The sequence below is a fragment of the Propithecus coquereli genome, unplaced genomic scaffold (genome assembly GCF_000956105.1).
Source record: "Propithecus coquereli isolate 6110/MARCELLA unplaced genomic scaffold, Pcoq_1.0 Scaffold146, whole genome shotgun sequence".
Taxonomy (NCBI): domain Eukaryota; kingdom Metazoa; phylum Chordata; class Mammalia; order Primates; family Indriidae; genus Propithecus; species Propithecus coquereli.
Genome location: NW_012138969.1, coordinates 3,104,123 through 3,127,271, shown reverse-complemented (window position 1 = coordinate 3,127,271; position 23,149 = coordinate 3,104,123). Strand labels below are relative to the sequence as shown.

Below are 23,149 nucleotides of genomic sequence, written 5' to 3'. Positions count from 1 at the left end.
TGAATGGAAGAATTTGGACTTGAGCAATTATCAAGACCAGTCATGGCTATTAACCTTGACCTAATGAGTGCCGGTGGTAAGAAATTAAGCAAATGTGAAAACTGAGAAAGCCATTTTAGTGTTTAAGATATCTGATGGTGTTTGTAGTTAATTTCTTGTTTTGAGGACAGATGCAAATAGTACATTATCTAGGAGAATTAGGGGCCAAGTTTATTAGGAATTAAACCACAGAGTAAAAGGCATTCTACCAAAATGAAGGATTAGAATATTTGCACTAGCTTGTCACAGTGGACTTTCATATAAATTCACTTAACAAATTAGAATTGTTGAGAAAACAAAAGTATACTATTGGTTAACTTTTTGTGACTGTGTGTGTGGGGGATTATTAGCATTGATCTTCATCTCTTATTAAACCACTATGACTAGATATTAGCCATTCTTTCTTCCAATCAGATTGTTGCCTTCTCACTATTCCTTTACTATTCTTCACCCTTCTATTACAGATGAAAGCCAAACTATAGCCAGTTCTCAATAGTATGTGAACATCCCAGAACAAGATAGAGCTTCCCATAAAATTATGGTATCTTTTTCTTTTTCATATCTTAACAATTGTACATTTTTAAAATGAGTTTTATTTATATAGCTTATATTTCATTGCCTTTTTACTTAATTCTTTAGTGTTATAATTAACCTGTTTACTTTCTTTATGTGACTCCATTAAATCCCACGTCAGTCCATTCCCTGTACTTGGAACTTTGCTCAGCAGAGTAAGTGGATTTTTTTTGTCTCAGATTGGTTGAGTGGGAGTAGATGCTGGTCTCATTCCTTTAGCCCAGCTCGAAGACTTCAGGCATACCTGTGACCTACTAGCCTGAATTACGGCTGGTATTGAGTCTTGTAAGCATGAGGTTTGGGTTAAGAAGGCATGTTCCCCAGTTCTTGGCTTGGAATTTCACTTGGGAATCTTTTCTCTTTTGGTGAAGATATCAAATAAAGTGGCAGATATACAGATTAGGATACATTTATGTTTTAATAGTGGAAAATGTCTGTATCCTTTAACAGTGATTCGAACCTATATAAAATCGCCCACCAAGAATGTTTGACAATCTAGTGTTTAGTTAAGAATTCAGTCTCTGTTCACATAATGGCCGTCTATGATCTCATATTTAATTACCGTATTTAATCAAATCAGTTTTGGCCCTTCAGTTTGCTGAAGAGCGTGTGGCATTTTTGGATATTGGAGTTGGGCAATGCAAACGGAAAGATTTTATTTTTGGAGGACTGCTACACTAGGTTAGTGCCGTGGTCTTGTTAAGTGATAGCACCAAGTGGTATTTTGGGGATGATAGGGAAAGAGTAGAATTGTCTTCTTTGGCTTAAACTTTAAATTTGATACTTTATGGAAAAATTCAGTTTCCATAACAGATTATGGTTGTATCTCCCCTAAATCATACCATCTGTTTGAAAACTTTGTTTTCTTCTTAGCTTCATAGTCATAGCCATACTATTATTTTATAAATAGCCTTTAGTATAGAATTGTATTAGCTTTAAACAAAATTCTAAAATGGTTACCTTTACTTCTCTTTTGTCCATGTGCTGTGTTATATTTTGTTGTGGCAGCAAAGACTTGAGACTCCATGTTCCAGCTCTGCTCATCTGAGCCATTTCTTTCCGTCATTAACAATGGCACAAGTGTAATAGGAAGTGCTTATTGCATGTGCTTGGAAAACAGGACTATTGAAGCCTTTTGTTCATTCTTTTAAAAGGGTTGCTTTCTCAAATTGTAAGTTTTTTTGCATTTGTTGTAATAAATTTAGTGAAGCATTACTGTTTTATACAAAGCTATAAACGTTACTTGTCCCCATTTGTAAGTTGTGCTGATTTAAATGTACTTTCTGTGGGATTGTCCCCTTGTACTGTTGTCATCTGGCTGATTGACAAGGGAGAGGCCATGAAAAAGGAGTACTGAAGTTTAGGGGAAAGGAACAGGATAATCAGTTTTTTAAAACAAACTGTTGTGAAGATGAGTTTTAGTCAATAGAAATTAGCCCTTCAGCAGGCAATCGGGACTGAGTGTTTCAGCAGCTGGAATGACTCCAATGTCCTCAGATCACTTCAACATATACTGCATGTGCTCAGCTGTTCCTCTTTGCGCTTTCTGATCACCCGTCTGTGTCTGCTTGAGGATCCCACATTCGGCATTAACTTGGCTCTGGGTCGTCTTAATTGGTAAGGCTCTATTTGTGCAATCTGTCCGCTGAGGTGGAACAATAACAGCTGGTATGCAGCTGGACATGTTGTCCTGGGAACTCTTGTTTCAGCCAGCAGTTATGCTAACAAAATTGAAAACGTTTTCAAATAGTTGCTTTCTGTGACTACTGTTTGTGTTAACTGTTTGGAGAATCCCATTTAGTAGCCTAAACACACCCATCTCTAATCAATTTTGTGCTACGACTTTATTAAAGTTTTATATTCCTAAGGTCAAGGCTGGCTTCAAGAAGAACATTTACGTTTTCTGGTTTCCAAGAGTGAGCCCATCAGAACAATAGTGAACCAGTGACTCCTGAGTTGATACGTTAGAATGAACTAGTTTCTTCTTCTATTATAATTCAAGCTATGGAAGGGCATTTTGAAATTTTAGGAAATTCTGTGTGGCCATTGTCATTCATTACTGATCTGTAAGGGGGGTTGTTTCACAAGATCCTCATGGAATTCTTCTGAGCTGCACATAACAGAGGAGCATTTATGTTCCATAGCATTCAGTACTTGAATCCAGTTCTAAGACAGGAAGAGTTTCTCCCCTACTCAGAGAAATTAGAAATACTTCACCACGTAGGAGGCTTAAACAGAATTCCTTGGCTTGGCCCTGCGTGAACAAAGGCAGGATTCTCATTGTCGAGGTGGCCCCCTCCCCTCTGCTCGTTCCCTCAGCCAGCATGGACTGCAGGATTCAGAGCAGGAAGTGTTGGTTAATTTTGTGTGCTTCATTCTAAACATCTGCACTTGAGGATTTTTTCTTGTTGTTTATGGAAGGAATGTGGCAGGGGGAGGGAGAGAGGCAGTAGAACATTCAGAAGCTAAATATTTTCTTGATGGTGTGTATATCCATGGTTAGTCGTCATGTGCATGAACGTGAGGTGAGCAGTGGAAGATGTTCTAGTTGTATAGTTGCTGGAATATATTCAGGACTGTACTTACGGATTTCCTTAATCGTTTGGCTTGGCTGCTTTACCTTAAAGTCGTACTGTCTGCTATTGCTTGCTCCCGCAGCACGATAGCAATACACTAGTGTCACTGGACTGGAAATCAGAAGCCCTGGTCCTGTTTTCTATTCGTCTGCCAATTAACTGGGTCTTCTTTCTTTGTTAACTGTGAAAGGAGTAGGATGGACAGATGAAGAGTTAGGGAAGTATGGTAAGAGAGAGGACATGGTAGCTCTCAGTTGTAGCTGTTTAATGGGATAAAAAGCTCCTTAGTTCTTGATTATCCATGGTTACATGAGAGACACCTCATGCCTTGACCCCTCCATTCCATTTTCTGTATTTGCTTCCTTGTTTATCCAGACTAGATTCAAAATTCCTTGAAAAACTGCAGTCCCCTTGTCTTGTCCTTTTATGACACTGGTAAAGGGGGTGCTGACTGCTGCCATAGAAAACTTTACCTCCACGGAGGTGTCGTGCAAAGTCACGGCCTCCTGCCCTCTCGCCCTCTCCTCAGCAGCCTGTCTCTGCCCGGCGAGCCTGCTTCTCTCCAGTCAGCCTCTGTGCTGGTCTCTACAGTGGCTGCTAGAAAGTTTCTACACTCTTTGAATATTCCTCAGCCACATTCCTCACTGGCTCTGCCCCTAACCCTTTCAAGTACCCTTGATTTTCACTACACAGAAAAAAAAAAGTCATCAGACCTCTTTCAACTTCTGTCCCTTAAAACCCACAAAGTCACTCGCATTTGCACCCAGACAGAAAGCAGGGAGGCAGGTTTCCTCCTGTGTAGAGTCAGTCTCTCAACCAATCCTGAATCCCATTCTTGTTTCCCAGCCTGTATTTTCAGCCTTTCCCTCTCTCCTGACTTGAGCACAGCAGCATTTAATACACGGTCATCTCTCCTATCTGAAAAATGAAAAGGAAAAATGAAATATTTCCCTGGCCCTATATCTCCCCCAAGTATCATCTTCTCCTCCTCCTCCCCTTGAGCCAGATGTCATAGCAGGTTGCCTGTGTCTGCCTGCCGCCCGTCCTCCATTCCAGCCACTGTGATCTTGCCCCTGGAACTGCTTTCAGTGCAGCAGTGACCTCTTTGTGGCTCAAAGCTGATGGACACTTCTTGGTCGTTATCTAACTTGACTCTGCCAGCAGATTTTAACACCATTGATTCTTCCCTCCTCAGAACCTTCTTGTCTTGGCTTCTGTGGCATTTGTACTCTTACTTCCCCTCCTCCCCGGCTGCCCCTTCACAGCCTCCTTTGTCGTCTTGTCTTGCTCTGGGTGTGCTTCAGAGGTTGGTGCTCCTCAGGGTGCTCTCAAAGGTCAGTCTGTTCTCACACAGCACGCTTGTCTCATTGGTCTCAACCGTACCCAAATCTTCCACATCCACCCACATGCTAACGAATCCCAGATGTGTCTAACGCGGGGCTCTCTCTCGGCCCTTCAGGCTGCTAACATCCAGCTCCCTACAGACATCAGACATTTCCTCTTGTCTAGATGACCTGCAGACACCTCACAACTAGTGTATCTGCGGTTGAACTCGTCTCCTCATCCTGCCTCTGCCTCCAGTGCTGCTTAACTGCTTCTCCTCTCATTTCAGTGGATGGTACTACTCTGCACTGGGCTGTTTTTAAACTAGAAAGCTGAATTACACCCAGTCATTCCACCTCATGGAATGAGAAAAAGAATCCTTGACCATGAATTAGCATGCCAACAGGGTACAAGCAGAGGGCTCCTTCAAAAGTGGCTCCAGTCCCCCACACATACTCTACCAGTTCCCAGTTACCACTGATGCCGGCTTCCCGCGCTTCACTCAGATCCAGTGATTTCCCTCCATCCTGCCATTCCGTGTTCTTAGTTCAGCCTCTTTCAGCTCACCTGGGTTACTGCTGCATCTTCTTAACCGCCCCACCTTCAGTCCTGTCCCCTCCAGCCTAACCTCCACACTGTGGGCAGAGTGGTCTTTCTAAAAATCAGGTCTGATCATGTGTTTCCTGGTGTAGACGCTTCAGTGGCTGGCCATTGCCCCTGAGTTGAAGTTGCTCTTCCCATGACCTCAGGCCTGGCATGCTTGACTCTGTTTACCTCATCTCCAGCCACCGTCTCCGTTCTAGCTGTCCTGTGCAACTCTGACTCCTGTAGCGATCACTCCTCTGTGTTCTCTGGGCTTGCATACATGCTGTTTCGTCTGCCTGGACAACTCGTCCCTGCTTGCTTAGCTAATTCTAAGCATTCCTCAGGTCTTGGATTTAGATGCCACTTCCTCTAGGAAGCATTTCTTGGCCTTGCAAATCTGGGTTAGGTGACCCTCCTCCATGTTCCCCAAACGTGATGCCTTTCCCCTGGCATAGAATCATCGCATAGAATCGCAATTGCCTGTATCCACTGTGGGGCTGGCTGCCGCTCTGAGGCAGCGCACGTGGCTGTCTTGCCCTGAGGAGGTATGTGAGCCTCTGTACAGACCGCCGCAGAGCTCCTGTGCCTCTTCCAACTGTGGCTTTAGGTTAGAATGAGAAATGCAGCTCTGAAAATGAGGCTTGGTGCCAGCAAGGCCAGACCAGCACCGGAAAGTAGGCTGCTTCAGAGTTTAATTATATTATAGCAAAATTGCTTTCTGGACATTTTTGTCACCCATGGCTCTGCATATGTGGCTTCAAGGGGAGTGGCCACATATGCCTGTTTCTGTCAGAGGGTGGCTTTGTAGTACAGATGTTGGTTTAGAACACAGGATGATCTGGTCCATTTTACCTTCTCTGCTTTGGTCCAGTCTGCTGCAGGTTGGGCTACTAAAGAACAATGAGATGTCAGAAAGGTAGAGAAAGTAGAAAAGCAAGGGTGATCTGTAATCCACAGATTAGTGAGTAAGCCTTTGAACATCCCAAGCCACCTACTCCTGAGTAAAATCAAATTGTTTACCATTCTGGAATGTCTTAGATAGCGAGTTTCTGGAATGCCACAGATACTGTACTATAACCCCACCCTCATTCAAAGGTGGTCTTGACATTTTTGACACAATCAAGAGATACAGGTTAAACTTTCATTCTTTTAACAGGAGGTGTGTAAACCACATGTGTGACCTCTGTCCAGGCAAAATGTACTGCACCCTAGGTAGAGGATCTGTATTAATGTAATATCCTTTGGCAACTGTACCAGGCAGTCCCTGGTACAGTCAGACCCTTATGCGTGAACATATCCAGGATCCTAGTTCAGGAATTTTTTTTGATAAACTTTATTATAATAATGCCTTATATTTGTAGGTAGAGTTTTACAATTAATCAAGTATGTGCAGATCTCGGTTTCACCTTCCAACAGCTCTTGAGTTCGGTGGGGCAGAGATTATTTGCATTTTCACAGAGGAGAAACTTGTGGAGCAGAAATCATATAGCTAGTAAATGAAGGTGCCAGGGCCTGAACCCCGGTCTCCAAGTGCCCAGTCCTGGGAAATACCATGCCACATGGCTTTTTGTTTAAGATCATATATGTATGAGTATGTTTCATGTATATAGGGGAGAATTAATTAAACCTTTTCTAAGATCTAGACCATTTGAGAAATAGCCTGATATGGTTCCTCATATCCAGTTGAAGAATGGGTTGAGGAATGTAGCCTGGACACAGCTTACATGGACTTTCTGCCCTTCCTCCCTGAGATGACCTCACCTACTCAGTCCCAGATCTGCAGCAGGAGAGCAGCCGGCCCCAGCCCACACAAAGGCAGAGCTACCGTCTTATATTGAGAGTGCAGGAGAGGATGGGGGACTCGGGCAGGCAGCCAGCCAGAGAGGTGGCTAAGGGGAGTCCAGGCCACACGTGAGTAATCACTCCTTGTCTCCTTGTCTCTTAGGCATGAATGGGTGCAAGGAACAGGGAGAGTGGCAGAAGTCTCTCCTCCACACTTCTGAGAGTGCAGGAATTCCTGTTTTGTGGGTTTTGTAGGAGAGGGTTAGGTAGGTTCTTCCTGAGGAGTTAATTCACTTGGCGGGGGAGGGGAGGGCTGTAAGCTTTTGAAGACCCCTTATGTCTAACGCAGCCTGTCCCCCAACGTATATAACATAGGACTGAGTATGTAGTGTCCCAAAAAATACTTGCTGACCAAACTGTGATCTTCATTATAACACAGAGGTAGCAAGTATACATTTTGTCAGAGATAGAAAGACCCAGTGTGTGAATGAATGGTGCTTAAAAACAGATGCGCATTATTACTTTTACCTTCCTGAAGACATGTTGGCTGGCAACCAAGCCATCCTGACCATAAGACCGTACTCTGGTGATTGCAGGGAAATGTCTGACCCAGCGACTCTTCTTTCAGAGAGACGATAGCCCATTGAGTCCTCCCTTTTCTTCCCTGATCAGAGCTCTCATTTCTTATATATTCTATTGTGGACATACTGGGACATAACCTCTTTAAACCTTTCTCCTTATTTTGTTTTTTTTTCCATCTCGTTGTCTGGCTACTGAAGGAGATTTTTTTTCTTCTTTCCTGTTCTGCTCTCTATTCCATCTCTCAAACATGTCCTTCTCCCTTTCTCAAATTTCTGTTTCTTAACCTGGTAGATAAGTGAAAGAACAGTACTGGTAATATTCTTCCTGCATCAAGAGTAACATTACAGTTAATAAAGAGTGAGGTTTTTAAAAGTCTTCAAAGTGCCCAGAAGAAGACCCATTCGGAAAGTCGGCATATATTTGCTTTTGTATCTTTTAATTAAGCTTTTGCTAAATTACCTGCATTAAGAATAAAAGTGCTTTTTATTAAATTTTTTGTTTTATTTAATAGTATAAGTATAGTATTAATATATGCTACTGGTTTTCATTGCAAACAAAGTTTCAACAATGCATGTCATGAGCAGACCTTTGTGAGCCAACTTATGAACCCAGCTGTAATTTGTCATTTTATGGAAAAGTACGTACTGTTTCCAGTTTTAGAATAGTCTTTTGGACATAATCAATATGTTGTGTGTTCTGGAGTCATCTTAGTCCAATGTGTACAGGGTGATTTGTATCCTCTTTGTTAAGTTCCACACCAAACTGGGAAAAGAGGGGGTTTCTTTGCTTCATACGTATGACTTACGAATTTCGACATGTTTTTCCCACAGGAAAAGCTTTTGACATCACCTATGTACGCCTCAAGTTCCATACCAGCCGCCCGGAAAGCTTTGCCATTTACAAGCGCACGAGGGAGGACGGGCCCTGGATTCCTTACCAGTACTACAGCGGATCCTGCGAGAACACCTACTCGAAGGCAAACCGCGGCTTCATCAGGACAGGCGGGGACGAGCAGCAGGCCTTGTGCACTGATGAATTCAGTGACATTTCTCCCCTTACAGGGGGCAACGTGGCCTTTTCCACCCTAGAAGGAAGGCCCAGCGCCTACAACTTTGACAACAGCCCTGTGCTGCAGGTAGGCTCTCACTGGTTGGCTCAGAGCCAATTAGTTAGTTTTGCCACGTACTAGATGCGGGAGGATTATTGCAGAGGGGCTGGAGTCCCACTTTGGAGGTGAGAGATCGGAACAGAATCTACTTCAGCAACACGACAGCTGGATTTTGTTCTGCTCTCCTATGTGCTATTACAAGGTGAAGGAAAGTAATTTTGTTCCTACTGCCTGGTTGATGTTCGTTCTTAATTTCTTACACACTTGCAAATATATCCTGGGATGTAAACTTTACACATTTTTTTAAAAAGTTGAATGATTTTAACTTTAGTCTTTTTACTTGAGGTTGAAACATTTTGCTTCTGACTTTTTGAAGAGGATGTTTTGACCTAATCTATCCCATTTTCTTACCTCTTCTTTGATTTGACAAAATAAAAGTATTTTTAAAATAAGTAAGTGGGAACAATTGAAGCAAGATATTTGAGAATGCCAACTTCCCTCATTATTACACAAGGAAATTTTGGCTGGGTTTGTCTGGCACTGTTGCCAATCATTTATGAAGACTCCTCATCGCCTGAAACGATGTGTGTTATACTAATTTAGGTACCCATGATATTGTGCTTAAGTATCATGATAGAAACCATTACTTGTTTAACAATAGAAAGAATTAAAGATTTCCTTTTTCTCATGAATTCTATATGCATATTCCATATACACCATAATGTAGAATTTTTATGTATTGCTGATTTGTGTGAACTTTTCCTATGGAAAAACTGGTGAGCCTCATGCCACACTCAGCACATTAACACAGAATTGGAGACGCTCTGTCATGTGGCTGAAGTCAGCGTCTAAATGGGGATGGCCTGTACTGATTGAGACAAAGAAGACTGGATGCGGGTTTTTGAATGTTACGTTCATTTTATGAAAAGCTGTTGTGATTTCTACATAGGAAGTCCCCCATTCTTCTGGGCTTTCTACTTTTGTATCTTCTTATTCTTTCTCTCTGGAATTTATTATTATGTTCAAGGACTCTTTTTCTAATTTGGTTGTATGGTTTTAAACAGAGGCAAATGATGGGAATATACTTATCTCTGGGTCTGTTTCCCAGCTTCCATTGTATTTCTGTAGGTTGCCGGGAGGTCACGAATGTGAAAGCACTCAGTGAACTCCGAGGTTATGGGGAGCAATGAGTATGTTTGCCACGGCCTTTCAGAAACGTGTTTCTTGTAATGGAGATAAAGCCATGTTCAAAATAAATGGCATAAAGAATAGCTGATTTTGATAGGGGAAGAAGCAGAAGATGAATGCCCCAAGGGAGAGGTGATCTATTAATACAAATACTCTTTAAATTGGTCAGCCAGCAAGCATTTGCCAGTCTTGTTTCTTCCTGCAGCAAATTATTGTATTATATTTTCCTGTCCTGGAGAGGCAATAGGATAGTCAGTAGAAAAGAGCAGTGATACAAATTTGTAACTGTAGTTTTCTGGCACCTTTGCTAACTGTATACCTGGTCAGCCTGGCTTGAGCAGTTTCCCCATCTGTAAGAATTCTGATGTTTGCTGCTCCTTATGCTGTAGATAGTAATGAGATTGCTGCGTAGATTTGGTCAGTTGGTTTCATTATGCAGTAACATTAATTAGGTGTCTCTGGATATAAGAGCTCTGGCTCTGATGTCCAGTTGCCAAGGAGGTTGAGCTGATTTGACTTTTAGCTGATCTGACAATGAGGAGATACAGTAGAGAGGCTGGCGTCCTCTCTTCCCATTGCTCCCTTGGCCTCCTTCCAGAAGCTGCAATCTCCCACATGGGGGTGGAGACCGTTCCTGGTTTCACTATATATGAGTAATGTATTGATCTATAATAGTAATAACTAGCATTTATTATTGTCTTTACTATAGTGTGCTGTAATGTGGCAAGCACTGTTTTAAGCCCTTTAGATATAGTAACTCTTTTAATCCTCACAGTAACTTTGTAAGGTAGATACTTTTATTATCTACATTTATAGATGAGAAATCAGAGGCCCAGAAAGAATATCACTTGCCCCAAATCACACAGTTTTAAGTGGCAGAACTGGGATTCAAAAAAAATCTAGCTCCATGTTCTGTCCTTCTTAAGATGCCCATTATGAAAAAAATGGCTTAGCTTCAGCCTCTAAGAAGCTTTTATTCAAGGATAGCTGCGATAAAGATGAAGCCTATAGAAGATATAATAATCATTAAAAACAGATATGATTAGCTATTCACAGACGACTAAAAGATTCCTACCGTTGTGGCCTTGAGTGGGAGTTGTTATTGGAGTTACAAGTTTGGATACAGTGAAATCATCGTCTCTTCTCCTTTCTAATTATACTTGGAGGCTGCATGAAGATCAGCTTTTATGAGCCCTCCATGTTGTTCTATGTGCCAGGTGTTTGGCATGGTTTAAGGCAGTGGTTCTTAATCAGGGATGTGCCTCCCGGTCTTGGGTGGAGCCTTCTGAAAACACAGACGTCTGTACCTGTGCCGTTGCTTTAGTCTCTGAAGGTGATTCTGATGTGCAGTCACTAGGAAAGACTTAAAGTGGAAACAGTATCTGTGAGTAGTTGTGTGTAATACACCACCCCAGTACTTAATGGTTTAAACTGTGGCTCTTACTTCTCACGATTCCGTGTTAGCCTGGGCTCACTCACCTGGCAGGTCAGCTCTCTGCCTGTGGTCTTCCGTCCTCGGGAGGCTGGGCCAGGCTTCTTCATGTGATGGCAGAAGTATTCCAAGAGGGCGAGTCCCTGTGCACAAGCACTTACCAGGCCTCTGCATGTGTCACGTTTGTTGATGTCCCTTGGTGAAAACCCATCACAGCCCAAGCCTAGAGTCGGCATGGAAAGGGCCTGCTCAGGGTGTGGACTCCGGCAGACATGATTCACTGGGATCATTATTACAACAACCTACCACACGTGTAATCATCTGGCTAAAATTAGCTCCATGAAAGGGCATTTATTGTAAGGGCTTAGATCTCATAAAACCTGGGGAAAAAGTGTACAACTCCCATTCTTGTCCTCTGCCATCACGATATACCTACCAGCTTGATCAGTTGTGGTTTCTTCAAATTCATCCATTCACTCAGCAAATACTATTTGCACACCTACTATAGAGGAAACCCTGCAGAAACCACAGTGGACGAAACAGACAAGAATTTCCTACCCTCACGGGTGCTTCTTCGTGATGGGGGAGGCACAGGTGTGTGTGGAAACAGACAAAAAGCAGGAAAGGGAAATAGGGAGCGGGGGGAGGGTAGCAATTTTAGATGGGGTGGCCAGGGAAGACGTCACAGACAAGGTGATATTTGGGAAGGGTCCAGACAAACACAGACTACAGCTGATTGGTTCAGGCCAGTGTACGCGGGTATCTCCCCCAGATCTGTCGGTGGTGGGTCTGCGGGGAGAGATGGTGCAGAATAGCCAAGACCAGCGTGTCTAATGCAAGTATGCTGCTTCAGGAGCTCTGGGCTGGTTTTCCGGCTGGATGTGGGTGTGGGTGCAGGGCGGAGAGACAGGATGTGTGTGCTGGGGACCTAACATATGCGAGGCATTGTATGTGTCGTTTAAGCCTCTCAACCACCTTTGAAGAAACTAGTATTATTCTTGCTTCTGAGACTCTGAGTAGTAAAGTAACAACTTAGATCGAAGAAGGGAAGAGTTAAAGAGGAGAAGAACATTAGGAAATTAAAGAAATCATTGAATATCATAATAGATTTAGTGCTAGAAGAGGACATAAGTTAAAGGATACGTTAACTAGAACATTTTGTCACGTTATGTCTCTCATCTTCAGTCCCTCTGCTTCTCTGTTTCTGCTTCCTGACAGGAATGGGTAACTGCCACTGACATCAGAGTGACTCTCAATCGCCTGAACACTTTTGGAGATGAAGTGTTTAATGACCCCAAAGTTCTCAAGTCCTATTACTATGCTATCTCGGATTTTGCTGTGGGGGGCAGGTAAGTAAACTGTTGAATCAGCCTGAAAAGTGATTGGAGCTTTGTTGTGGAAGTGAGTGTAGCACGTTGTTTACAACTGTATTAATACTATTGTTAATACTGTTGTTTTCTTTACTGAGGGCAGGAGCGGCAGTCCTTAGTGAGTGAGAATGTATATCTGGAAAGATAGGCTAAAAGCTAGAATATTTCTCTTGTCGGATCTTCTCCTTATTCTGGAAACTAAGCAATTAGGTTTTCCAAAACTGTCAAATCAACACACTTAGTGAATTCTTATTGACCGTTTAACTGCAAAGCCGTGAAGTTACCGAGGGAGGGTAAGACTGAGCTCCTTCTGAGAAGCCCTGACTGTCTTGGATCTTACAAACGAATGGGGCAGTCGATGTGTGAGTATGTGAAAATTAAAATACTAGTATAGTCACATGTTATAAATAAAAAGATCAAGCAGCAGTAGAAAAGATGCTGCATACTAAGAATGATACAGAATTATCAGGCTAGAGAAGCAGATGGGATCTGAGCTGGTTCTTGAAGAATAGGTAGGATTTGAATAAAGAAGGAGGATGTCTGGGTTGGGTGCAAGAGGACGGGCATGTCATGAACAAAAGTTTAGAGATGGGAGAGTATAAACCTAGTTGACCTAAGGAAAATCTCTGTATGAATTTGTAGAGTTGTAAATTCGAAAGATAGTTTGGTGGCCAGAGACCTTAGACAACAGGCTAAAAATCTTGGACTTACCTCCCCTATTAGACTTTGAGGTCTCAAGAGCAGAAAAATTATTTTTACATGTATTGTTTTCGGTATGGGATTGATGCTCAGTGAAAGTTGATGGGAACTTTAATGAGAAATCAGGCAACATTTTTGGAGTAGGGCTATGATATCAAAACATAGATTAGGAGAATTAATGTGTAAGCAGGGTGAAAGTAGAGTACAAGTAAGAGAATTTATATTCCTGTTATGGTGCTCTGCAGTCCACGTGTTAGGCAGCAAAACTCTGACGTTAGTTGGTGACAACAGAACGGAGAGGGACATATAGGTGCATTCTATTGTGAAGGAAGAGTTCTCAGAGCTTTAGTCAAAGGTGATTGTAAGGTTTAATGATCAGGAGAATGGTGGTACCATTAACAAAATAAAGAAGATGAGCTAATTTGGGGGAGATGATGAATGAGGTTGTAGACAGGGGATATCTAAGTTTATGCAGCAAAGATAAGAGCTTGGGAGACAGGTGAGAGCTGGAGATCTAACTTTGGGACTCATCCCGACACACTGTAGGTGATTCTGAGCTGGTGAGGTGTAGTATTAAACAGGTGGTGGAAGCCGTGAAATGGGCATTGCTGTCTTTAAGGACGCAAGTGAGAGAAACGTCAGGGCTCCACCGTGCACATTAGTGTCCGTGGGAATTTCCATGTGTCCTTAGTTCACGGTCATACCTGCACCTGGGGAGACTCCTTCAGGGTTTCTTGCCCCACATAACCTGACTACTAGATGTCCATATGGTGGTGAGGTATCTAATGTGTCTCACCACCTGTAGGTTAGAATACTGTAACATTACGGCAGGTAATTGCTGGAATTTATTGACTTACGTGCCGGTGCAATCCTGAGCACATAAATAAAGCAACCCCTTGGTCTTCCCAATAACCCTATGAAATTTGCATTATCATCATTCCTGTTTTACAGGGGAGGCACAGAGGTTGGGGTACACTGGTAAGTGACAGGGAAGGGTTTCAAATCTAGGCAGCCTGGCTTCAGAGTACACACTTTCCTAAACCACCACACTGTGCTGCCTCTTGACACACGTTTGTCTCCAGGAATTGATCCTATAGATATCCTCAGAAATTATCAGGGACTTTCTTCTCATGTCTGGCTGATACCCCATCCTTTGTTAAATAAAGCTACCTTTTTGTTTATTTAATTTTTCTTCATCCCTGAAAATTCAAACAGCCATTACTTAAGCTTGCTCAGTTGCTGAGTTCACACTTCTGAATGGTAAAACTCAAAAATGTTCCTAGGTTGTTTTTAGTTCTCTGCGTACGTAGTTTTTCTGCATGCGGTCCTGGGACTTTGCAGCAGTTCCGTTCTGTGGAGTGTCTCTTCTCTCCCCAGGTGTAAATGTAACGGACATGCAAGCGAGTGTATGAAGAACGAATACGACAAGCTGGTGTGTAATTGCAAACATAATACGTACGGAGTAGACTGTGAAAAGTGTCTTCCTTTCTTCAATGACCGGCCATGGAGAAGGGCAACGGCTGAAAGTGCCAGCGAATGCCTGCGTGAGTGCCCCTTGGCCTCGGTCTGCTCTGTTGTCCTAAGGACTTCCGAGGGTGACAGAAAGGAATGGGTGCCTTCCTTTATTCCTCCTTGAAAAGAAAGCTCCGAAAGGCCATGCTTTTTTGCATAGTTTGAGAGAGTAAAACAGTAAACTGCATGTATGTCAGAGAAAGATCAGAGATGAAGGCAATTGGCTGTAAAGGTAAACTGTGCTGCTTTTGTGTTTCCTTCATGAACATACATGCCAGCGTGAGAGCAGCATCTTCAAGGTTTGGAAATCTGTGTAGATTCAAATACTGGGCCAGTGCAGCCTACTCTAAAATATGGTTTCTGTAGTCTTGTCTTTGTTGCCCTTTAAAATCTTCTTCCTACTCATTTACTCAGGCAGCCAAGGTCATTGGTTAATGTGTGTCGAGTACGATGAGTTCCAGGCTAAGACTGCCATTCAAAAAATTGTTTCTCAAAATTATTCTTCCTTTATGTTATTAAAGCGTGCAATGAGGGGAATTTTCCCACCTCTCCATGGAGAGGCGGGTGACTTTGGGAGGAAGATTAGGTCCTAGTATTTCTAGAAAAGGGTAAAACGAAAAAGGCAATACAATATTTATCCCTTCATAAGGCCATGGTTTATTCTGAACAGATAAATCTCAGGAGAAAGGAACCAGGTAATCATGATTTGCCAAGGGCTTAACAATAAAACTTTCAAAGCAGCCATAAGTTGCTTATGTCCTTACAAATATTCTTTATTGCTTTCTCTTGGAAATAAAGGGAATAAGAAAGCAGACACTGTGAACTTGCAGAAATTATTGGCAGAAACCTTGAGAAGGGACCGATATCTTTATTCATAACTGTTTTCATTGAGCTGCCTAGAGCAGATTTTCTTTTTTTCTTTTTTTTTTTTTTTTAATTTCAGCATATTATGGGGGTACAGATGTTTAGGTTATACGTTGCCCTTGCCGCCCCGCTCCTCCCAAGTCCGAGCTTCAAGCGTGTCCATCCCCCGGATGGTGCGCATCGCATGAGCAGATTTTCTTACTCATTTTTTCTTTCCCTCAACAAATCCTAGATTTGCAAAAAAATTTACAGCCTCCTCTAGCATTCGGAAGCACTCGATTGAGCTTCTTTAATTCCATTACTGAAGTGTAATATCCAGTGTTAGAAGCTGTATGATAAAGGCTGATAAAAGAAAAAAGACGACATACTCCTAAGACATGGCATCTAAATAGACATGCGTGCTTGAACAGTATTCTGCTTAATGATGTCATATTGTGAGTCTATCCAGGAAATTACTAAAAAAACAAACATTGCCAGCTTACCACTAGCAAATGACCTGGGTGCTGTAGCGGAAGGACTTTGATGAGGGACCAAGTCAATTTGATTTTCTCCTTGGTCCTTTCAGCTCTGTGTCGCCTCAAAGAGTGAAGTTTCCACCTGTTGTGGCGATACCACATTATTGTCAAGTTGCTGGGGCTGGGGAAAAGAAAATTACAGCTGCCTTCGCTCAAGGAGGGAGGCGCAACGTCTGCTTTAAGCTGTGGGTTGGAACAGTGTGGACGTGGGGATTGTTCTGCTCCATAGTCTCAGGTCAGACCACTCAGGTGGGCTGAGCTGGGAGGATTTAGGGGTAATCTGGGGCAGCTTGAGGGAGGAGAAGTAGCTGATGAAGAAGGGAAAGGGAGCTATACAACTAGCTTGACAAAACTCTAATTTTTGGTGCCAGTGACTCAAGTTTTTTAAAAAGTTTTTATTATAATAGTGTACTATAAAAGAACTGATCATAAGGGAGAAAAAAACAAAAGAAAATACATATATTCAAATATTTTAAAAAAAATAACATGTCCTGCTCTGTCTGAACCCATATAATCTTAATTTTTATTTAGTGCTCAAGATACTGTCTATATTTGGGGCAGAATCAATAATTCTGAGAAAATCATCTTAGTATAAATATAGTAAAGAATTTCTGTGACTACAGATACTTGTTCTTAAAATATGGTTGTGCCCGGTAGGGAATATAGTCACTTAACAGATGACCCAGTTGGAACTGTGGCTCCCAAGTGGAAGGATGGATCTGGAAGATCTAGATTTCCCTTTAATTCTTCTTCTGTCTACAGAGGCATTAATTTTAACCCATGTTTCTCAGGTTATCCCAGTCTGGACATGCAAGTAATCTGGCACTTTGAAAGTTAGTATCTTAATGTATTTGAATCGTATCAGGTCTAAGAAGTTAAGTTAAATTGAAGTGTGCATATAAAATGGCACCTTGTTCTTAGAGTTGATACTCGAATGAAGGAGAAAGATTCAGGAAAATTGTCATTTGACTTGGCTTTTACTTGTATATGAACAACTGCCTGGAGTCACATTGTTTTCTAAGTACAGGAATTCCTTGTAATATTTTATGATGGTGCTGTTTTTTGTAGGGATGAACATTGTTTAGTAAACTGATAATCTGGATGTATAAACCCTTTATTAACACACTATTGTTTTTTGTTCTTAATGAACGGTGTATCTGGTTGGTCATTCTTACTCTACCACCATCTATCTGTCTCAGAGATGTGGGAAATTATTACGGTTTGGTTTTCTTCGAGCCTTTTAAAATGCTCTTCTTAAAGGTACACAGATCTGACATAACTTGTGCATTTTGGCCGACAGCCTGTGACTGTAATGGCCGATCACAGGAATGCTACTTTGACCCTGAACTATACCGTTCCACTGGCCATGGTGGCCACTGCACCAACTGCCAGGATAACACAGATGGCGCCAACTGTGAGAGGTGCCGGGAGAACTTCTTCCGCCTTGGGAACAATGAAGCCTGCTCTCCGTGCCACTGCAGTCCTGTTGGTAAGTGACAGGAAAATGGACTGAAAGATAAAATAAGACTTTCCTGTACCCCCCCGGCCCCTGCCAGAAAATAAAGCTTTATTTCCTGGCATTTGCACAGCCATGTGTGGAGGTGTGTACGGTGTTGTAACATAAATGATTCCGGATCTGCCTCACACCTCCACTCTCTTTAACAAAGTTGAACTTCCAGATGCTTTTCTGGTGTATGTGAAAGTGGGGGGTGGGGCTGCTGAGTAATGGTTCTGTAAATAATTGGCAACCGGATCATAGAGACCATGTGAACTTTGACTGTAAAAGGTTAACTGTTTTGTGAGTTCTTCCTTGTTAATGATTTTGTTTAGTCTAATCTTCGTAGAGGGCGGAACCATCCTCAGTATGTCAGCGTGTGTCCAGAGATGCACAGCACCGAGTCCAGTCGATCCTGCTTTTCAAGAGTTTGACCTTTATTGTTCAGGCCCGTCTGTACATAGATTCTAGACATGGGCTTTAGGAGCTGTGCTGGCCCACAGAGGAGGACTGGTCCTGTGTGCAGTGTACTGTGGGTGCAGAATGATTTGTGTTTTTCAACATCGATGAGAAGATTCATCTTAGAGTGTGTCTGTAAAGTTAAAATATCATGGCTTAAAAGGGCTTGATTTTGAGAGAGTTGTGATTTTAAATTTGATCCTTATTCTCTCTGTGACCATCTAGAGATTACATATTGGTTCTCAGGCATCGCATTTAGGTACCAACTGTCTGCCTTCAACATATTAGTTTTACTTTCACATCTGGCTGGATCTGTGGTTGACGTTGAGCTCTTTAAATTTCAGGTTCTCTGAGCACACAGTGTGACAGTTACGGCAGGTGCAGCTGTAAGCCGGGAGTAATGGGGGACAAGTGTGACCGTTGCCAGCCTCGATTCCATTCTCTCACTGAGGCAGGATGCAGGTAAAATGTTTTCAAAACCAGAAGAACAGTTTATAGATTATATACAGTCAATTTATGGCTTATAGGCAGCAATGTGAACATTTTTCCTGTAACAATTGTCAGCAAGATTCAAGACTAGCTGTAATAATGAGCCATGAGGGGTTTGGTTTGTATAGAGAGTAAGCAGAGGTTTAGTATCTAAACAGGATGAGTATCTTAGACTGAAACCAAATCCAAATATAAAAATGACTTTAGGATTCATTGTATGTATGTATGTATGTATGTATGTATTGTTCTGTATGTATTTGTTTTTAAAAATCAGCATGTGAAACAAAAGCTTGAGTGGAATTTCTTTTCTCTCTTCTCTTCTCTGTTTTATTCCATTTCCCATCGAATAGGCCATGCTCTTGTAACCCCTCTGGCAGCATAGATGAATGTAATGTTGAAACAGGAAGATGCGTTTGCAAAGACAATGTCGAAGGCTTCAATTGTGAGAGGTAGCTCATTCTTTCTCTAGCTGTATAGTTTTCTCTGTTACCACATTTCAAGTGAAAAAGAGTAACTGCTTGTGTCTTAATCTTTTCTAGATGCAAACCTGGATATTTTAATCTGGAGTCATCTAATCCTAGGGGTTGCACACCCTGCTTCTGCTTTGGGCATTCTTCTGTCTGTACAAATGCCGTCGGCTACAGTGTTTATTCTATCTCCTCTACCTTTCAGATTGGTAATTTAGACCTCATCCCCCAACCCCCTAGAACTGTGGGACTACATTTACAATATATATATTTTTAAAAAATCAGAAGCTCTTTGAGGGCTTTTTGATGGTGGCACTACTTCTTGGTATTTAATATGCGTAATTTTATTTGGCCTTTTCATTTAATGAACACATTTTTATGGTTTTAGAATTTACCATAATGAATAGTGAATACAATGTTATATAAATAATAACAAAGTAAAATATAGCTTGAAGGGTATAGCATATATAGATACTGTTGTAGGATTCATTTATTCAAAAATTTTATTGGTGACTTTCTATATACAAGGTGTGCGGTCTTCACATTTTCATGGTATGTAGAGGACCTGAATTCAGGATGTTTACACTGTAACAGTGCTTGTGTTTCCATTCTCTGCGTGCAGATGAGGATGGGTGGCGTGTGGAACAGAGGGATGGCTCTGAAGCATCTCTCGAGTGGTCCTCTGAGAGGCAAGATATCACGGTGATCTCAGATAGCTACTTTCCTAGGTACTTCGTTGCTCCTGGTAAGTCAGTCTAGGAAGCAGTTTGACTTATTGTGTGCTTCCATTTAGTCTCATTCTCACATTCTTGCCCACCATGTGTCTGCATTTCAGCAAAGTTCTTGGGCAAGCAGGTGTTGAGTTATGGTCAGAACCTCTCCTTCTCCTTTCGAGTGGACAGGCGAGACACTCGCCTCTCTGCAGAAGACCTTGTGCTTGAGGGGGCTGGCTTAAGAGTGTCCGTGCCCTTGATCGCTCAGGGCAATTCCTATCCCAGTGAGACCACTGTGAAGTATGTCTTCAGGTAAGATAGCCTTCTTTGTAAAATCAGACTTGACCAGCATTGTGAAAGTGGTTTTTTTATCTAAGCTTATCTGGCCTCCAGGTATATGTGAAAGAAAACTGCTGGGTTATCATGGTGACATTGTAAAAGGGAGTCTTCCTTTGTTTACTTTTACCTTTTCCAATGGTATTATCAAATCAACAGTCTCATTTTTGATTTGATTAGAGCATTGCATTGTTGGTGGCATTAGTGAATAAGAAGTGTTTTCCCAACACCCAGAATTATCCTGACAGAGGTTAATGTGGCCCTTTCTTTCTCTCCAGGCTCCATGAAGCAACAGATTACCCTTGGAGACCTACCCTTACCCCTTTTGAATTTCAGAAGCTCCTAAACAACTTGACCTCTATCAAGATCCGTGGGACATACAGTGAGAGAAGTAAGTTGTGATATAATTTAGGAGAGTTGTTTAAGAAGATTATTAGGTAGAAGGATCTGTCACAATGCAGAAGTTTCTCTCTCTAAATACTATAATACTATAAATACTAAATGCTATAACATGGAGAAATGTGTAAACTACCACATTATGCACTAATTATATATAAAAAACAACGTATTTTTTAACTGCTTTTAAGGACCTGGGGAAAATTTGCCTACCATTAGTAAATAGTATTATTTTATAATTAATAAGCTAATTGAGGTTACATTGTATATAAATAGATTTTCTAAAAAGCCTAATTCTACTGGCTCAAGTTGCTTAATCTTCATTTGTTTTTATTTACTGCTATATAATTATCAAGCCCTTTGAACCACTGGCTTAATTATTAAAAATGATAAATTATTGAATGAACATTTGTTATAATTTTAGGTGAACAAGGCTTTTAGAAATATTCCTTTAAAATTATTTTCCTTTAAAAAATTTTTAAAATGAGGAACTTTTTAAGTTACAGCAGTTTGGGGAGGTGACGTCAGAGTGTTGGCATGGCATTGGAGTGGCATCAGCAGCTGGCATGTGTTGACTTTGGAGAGGCCTGCGTGAATGTCCAGACGAACACGTCTTATAAGTAGTTGGAAATACGGATCTGGGGCTCAGGAAGAGATCAGGACTAGAGATCTAGATTTAGAAAGTTGTCAACATATGCGCAATGATTTTTTAACTTGGAAATATAATAGGAGATATAGAAAGAGAAAGAGGATGGAATCCTGGAAACATAGTTAAGGTCCATGTCCTGAGACCCAAGGAAGAAAAAGAATTTTAAGGAAGAAAAACAATTAAAAGGTTTAGGAAAATAGCACCATTGGGTTTTAGATGGGGTGATCAAGGAGGCGTTGGTGAGGTTTTTCTTTTTTAAGAATTGAAACTGAAGTTAGATTGCAGTGCTTTAAAAGGTAATTTGAAGGTAAAGAAACAAAGAATATTCTTTTAAGAAGTTTGGCTATAGGGAAGGAAAAAAGACTATAATTTTAGAGTAGGCACAAGATTAAAGAAAGAGTCTTTTTTAGGAAGGGAAGACTTAAAGTAGTCCTGGCTTTTGGGACTTAGTTGTTTTTGCTGTTTTATGGAGGGCAAAACAATATAATCTGAGTATTACCTTTTGACGGGTGTTTTCCCTTCTTTCTCATCCTTGAACTCTAGTCAGTGCCTAGTGTGGCAAAAGAACAAAAACACTGCTGAGTGGCTACAGACTTAAACTCTTCTTTCCCCCCACACTCTTATCCATATCTCTTCTTGCCCCAAATGAATGTCCAGCACTTTTCATTTTCATGTTGGAGACCGGGAGAACAGTAAAATCTGACAGATCCATGTGTGTGTGTGTGTGTGTGTGTGTGTGTGTGTGTGTGTGTGTGTGTTTATAAAAATACAAGTTTGCTATACCACTGCTCCAGATACCTAGCACCCAGTACCACATGATTGTTCTAAATGTTATTTTCTTATTACCTTCTCCAATGGATGAATTAAGCTAATGGCTGGTTTTCTCTGGAATTTTGGGTCTGGCTACTTTTTAGCGTTGTTAGCTTTTCACAAGATTTTGGAAAACAGGAGCCAGTTCAGTGCATCTCTTTTCCATGCCATACACAGGTGCTGGATATTTGGATGATGTCACCCTGGCAAGTGCTCGGCCTGGGCCTGGGGTCCCTGCAACTTGGGTGGAGTCCTGTACCTGTCCAGTGGGATATGGAGGGCAGTTTTGTGAGATGTGCCTCTCAGGTTACAGAAGAGAAACTCCGAGTCTTGGACCATACAGTCCATGTGTGCTTTGTACTTGCAATGGACACAGTGAGACCTGTGACCCTGAGACAGGTGAGGTGATCTTTGGCAGTCGCTGGACCTAACTTCTCTTTTGCAGTTGAGTAGGAAATGCTCATTGTCTCATCTGTTTATACCCTTGCCTGTTTTCTCACACTCGCTCTGCAAATAGGTGTTTGTAACTGCAGAGACAACACAGCTGGCCCCCACTGTGAGAAGTGTAGTGATGGTTACTATGGAGATTCAACCATGGGCACCTCCTCTGATTGCCAACCCTGTCCATGTCCCGGGGGCTCAAGTTGTGCTGTCGTCCCCAAAACAAAGGAGGTGGTGTGCACCAACTGTCCTACTGGCACCACTGGTAAGTCTGCTGTTTCCACCTGCTTTCCGTGTTCCATCCTAGAAAAAGACCTGGGGAAAGGGGTTTTAGGGTTTTTTGGATTTTTTGTTTGGTTTGTGGGTTTCATAGGCAAAAGTTTATAGGAAATGATCAATTATGGATTCATAAAATGAATATCAGTTAACTAATAATAGCTAACATCTGTCGAGTATTTATGGCCAGGTACTGTTCTAAGCACTCTACGTGTATTGCCTCATGCATCCTCAGGAGGTAAGTCCTGCTGTTAGTCCCATGTTACCCCCAAGAACACTGAGGCACAGGGACATTACGTCAGTTCTTCAAGGCCGCAAGGCTAGACATCGGTTGAGCTGGGATTTCAACCCAGGCAGCCTGGCTCCAAAGACACAATGATCACTGTAGCATATTCTCTCTCATAAGATGAGAACCACAGCTTAAGTTTTAGTTTGTGGGGCTGTCCTGGGATTCTTTATATAAAGTGGCA

The 23,149-nt window shown here is 41.8% G+C and overlaps 1 protein-coding gene across 1 annotated transcript in view; it reads left to right on the top strand.

The window, feature by feature from the left end:
• Positions 1-23,149, top strand: part of LAMC1 (laminin, gamma 1 (formerly LAMB2)) — a 168,785-nt gene that overhangs the window by 93,786 nt on the left and 51,850 nt on the right. The window contains exons 2-13 of the mRNA XM_012639965.1: positions 8,291-8,595; positions 12,407-12,537; positions 14,635-14,801; positions 17,449-17,637; positions 18,447-18,564; positions 18,942-19,040; positions 19,131-19,267; positions 19,681-19,803; positions 19,894-20,083; positions 20,386-20,498; positions 22,140-22,361; positions 22,480-22,668. Coding sequence (XP_012495419.1) covers positions 8,291-8,595; positions 12,407-12,537; positions 14,635-14,801; positions 17,449-17,637; positions 18,447-18,564; positions 18,942-19,040; positions 19,131-19,267; positions 19,681-19,803; positions 19,894-20,083; positions 20,386-20,498; positions 22,140-22,361; positions 22,480-22,668 — 1,983 coding nt within the window. The remainder of the gene's footprint in view (positions 1-8,290; positions 8,596-12,406; positions 12,538-14,634; positions 14,802-17,448; positions 17,638-18,446; positions 18,565-18,941; positions 19,041-19,130; positions 19,268-19,680; positions 19,804-19,893; positions 20,084-20,385; positions 20,499-22,139; positions 22,362-22,479; positions 22,669-23,149) is intronic.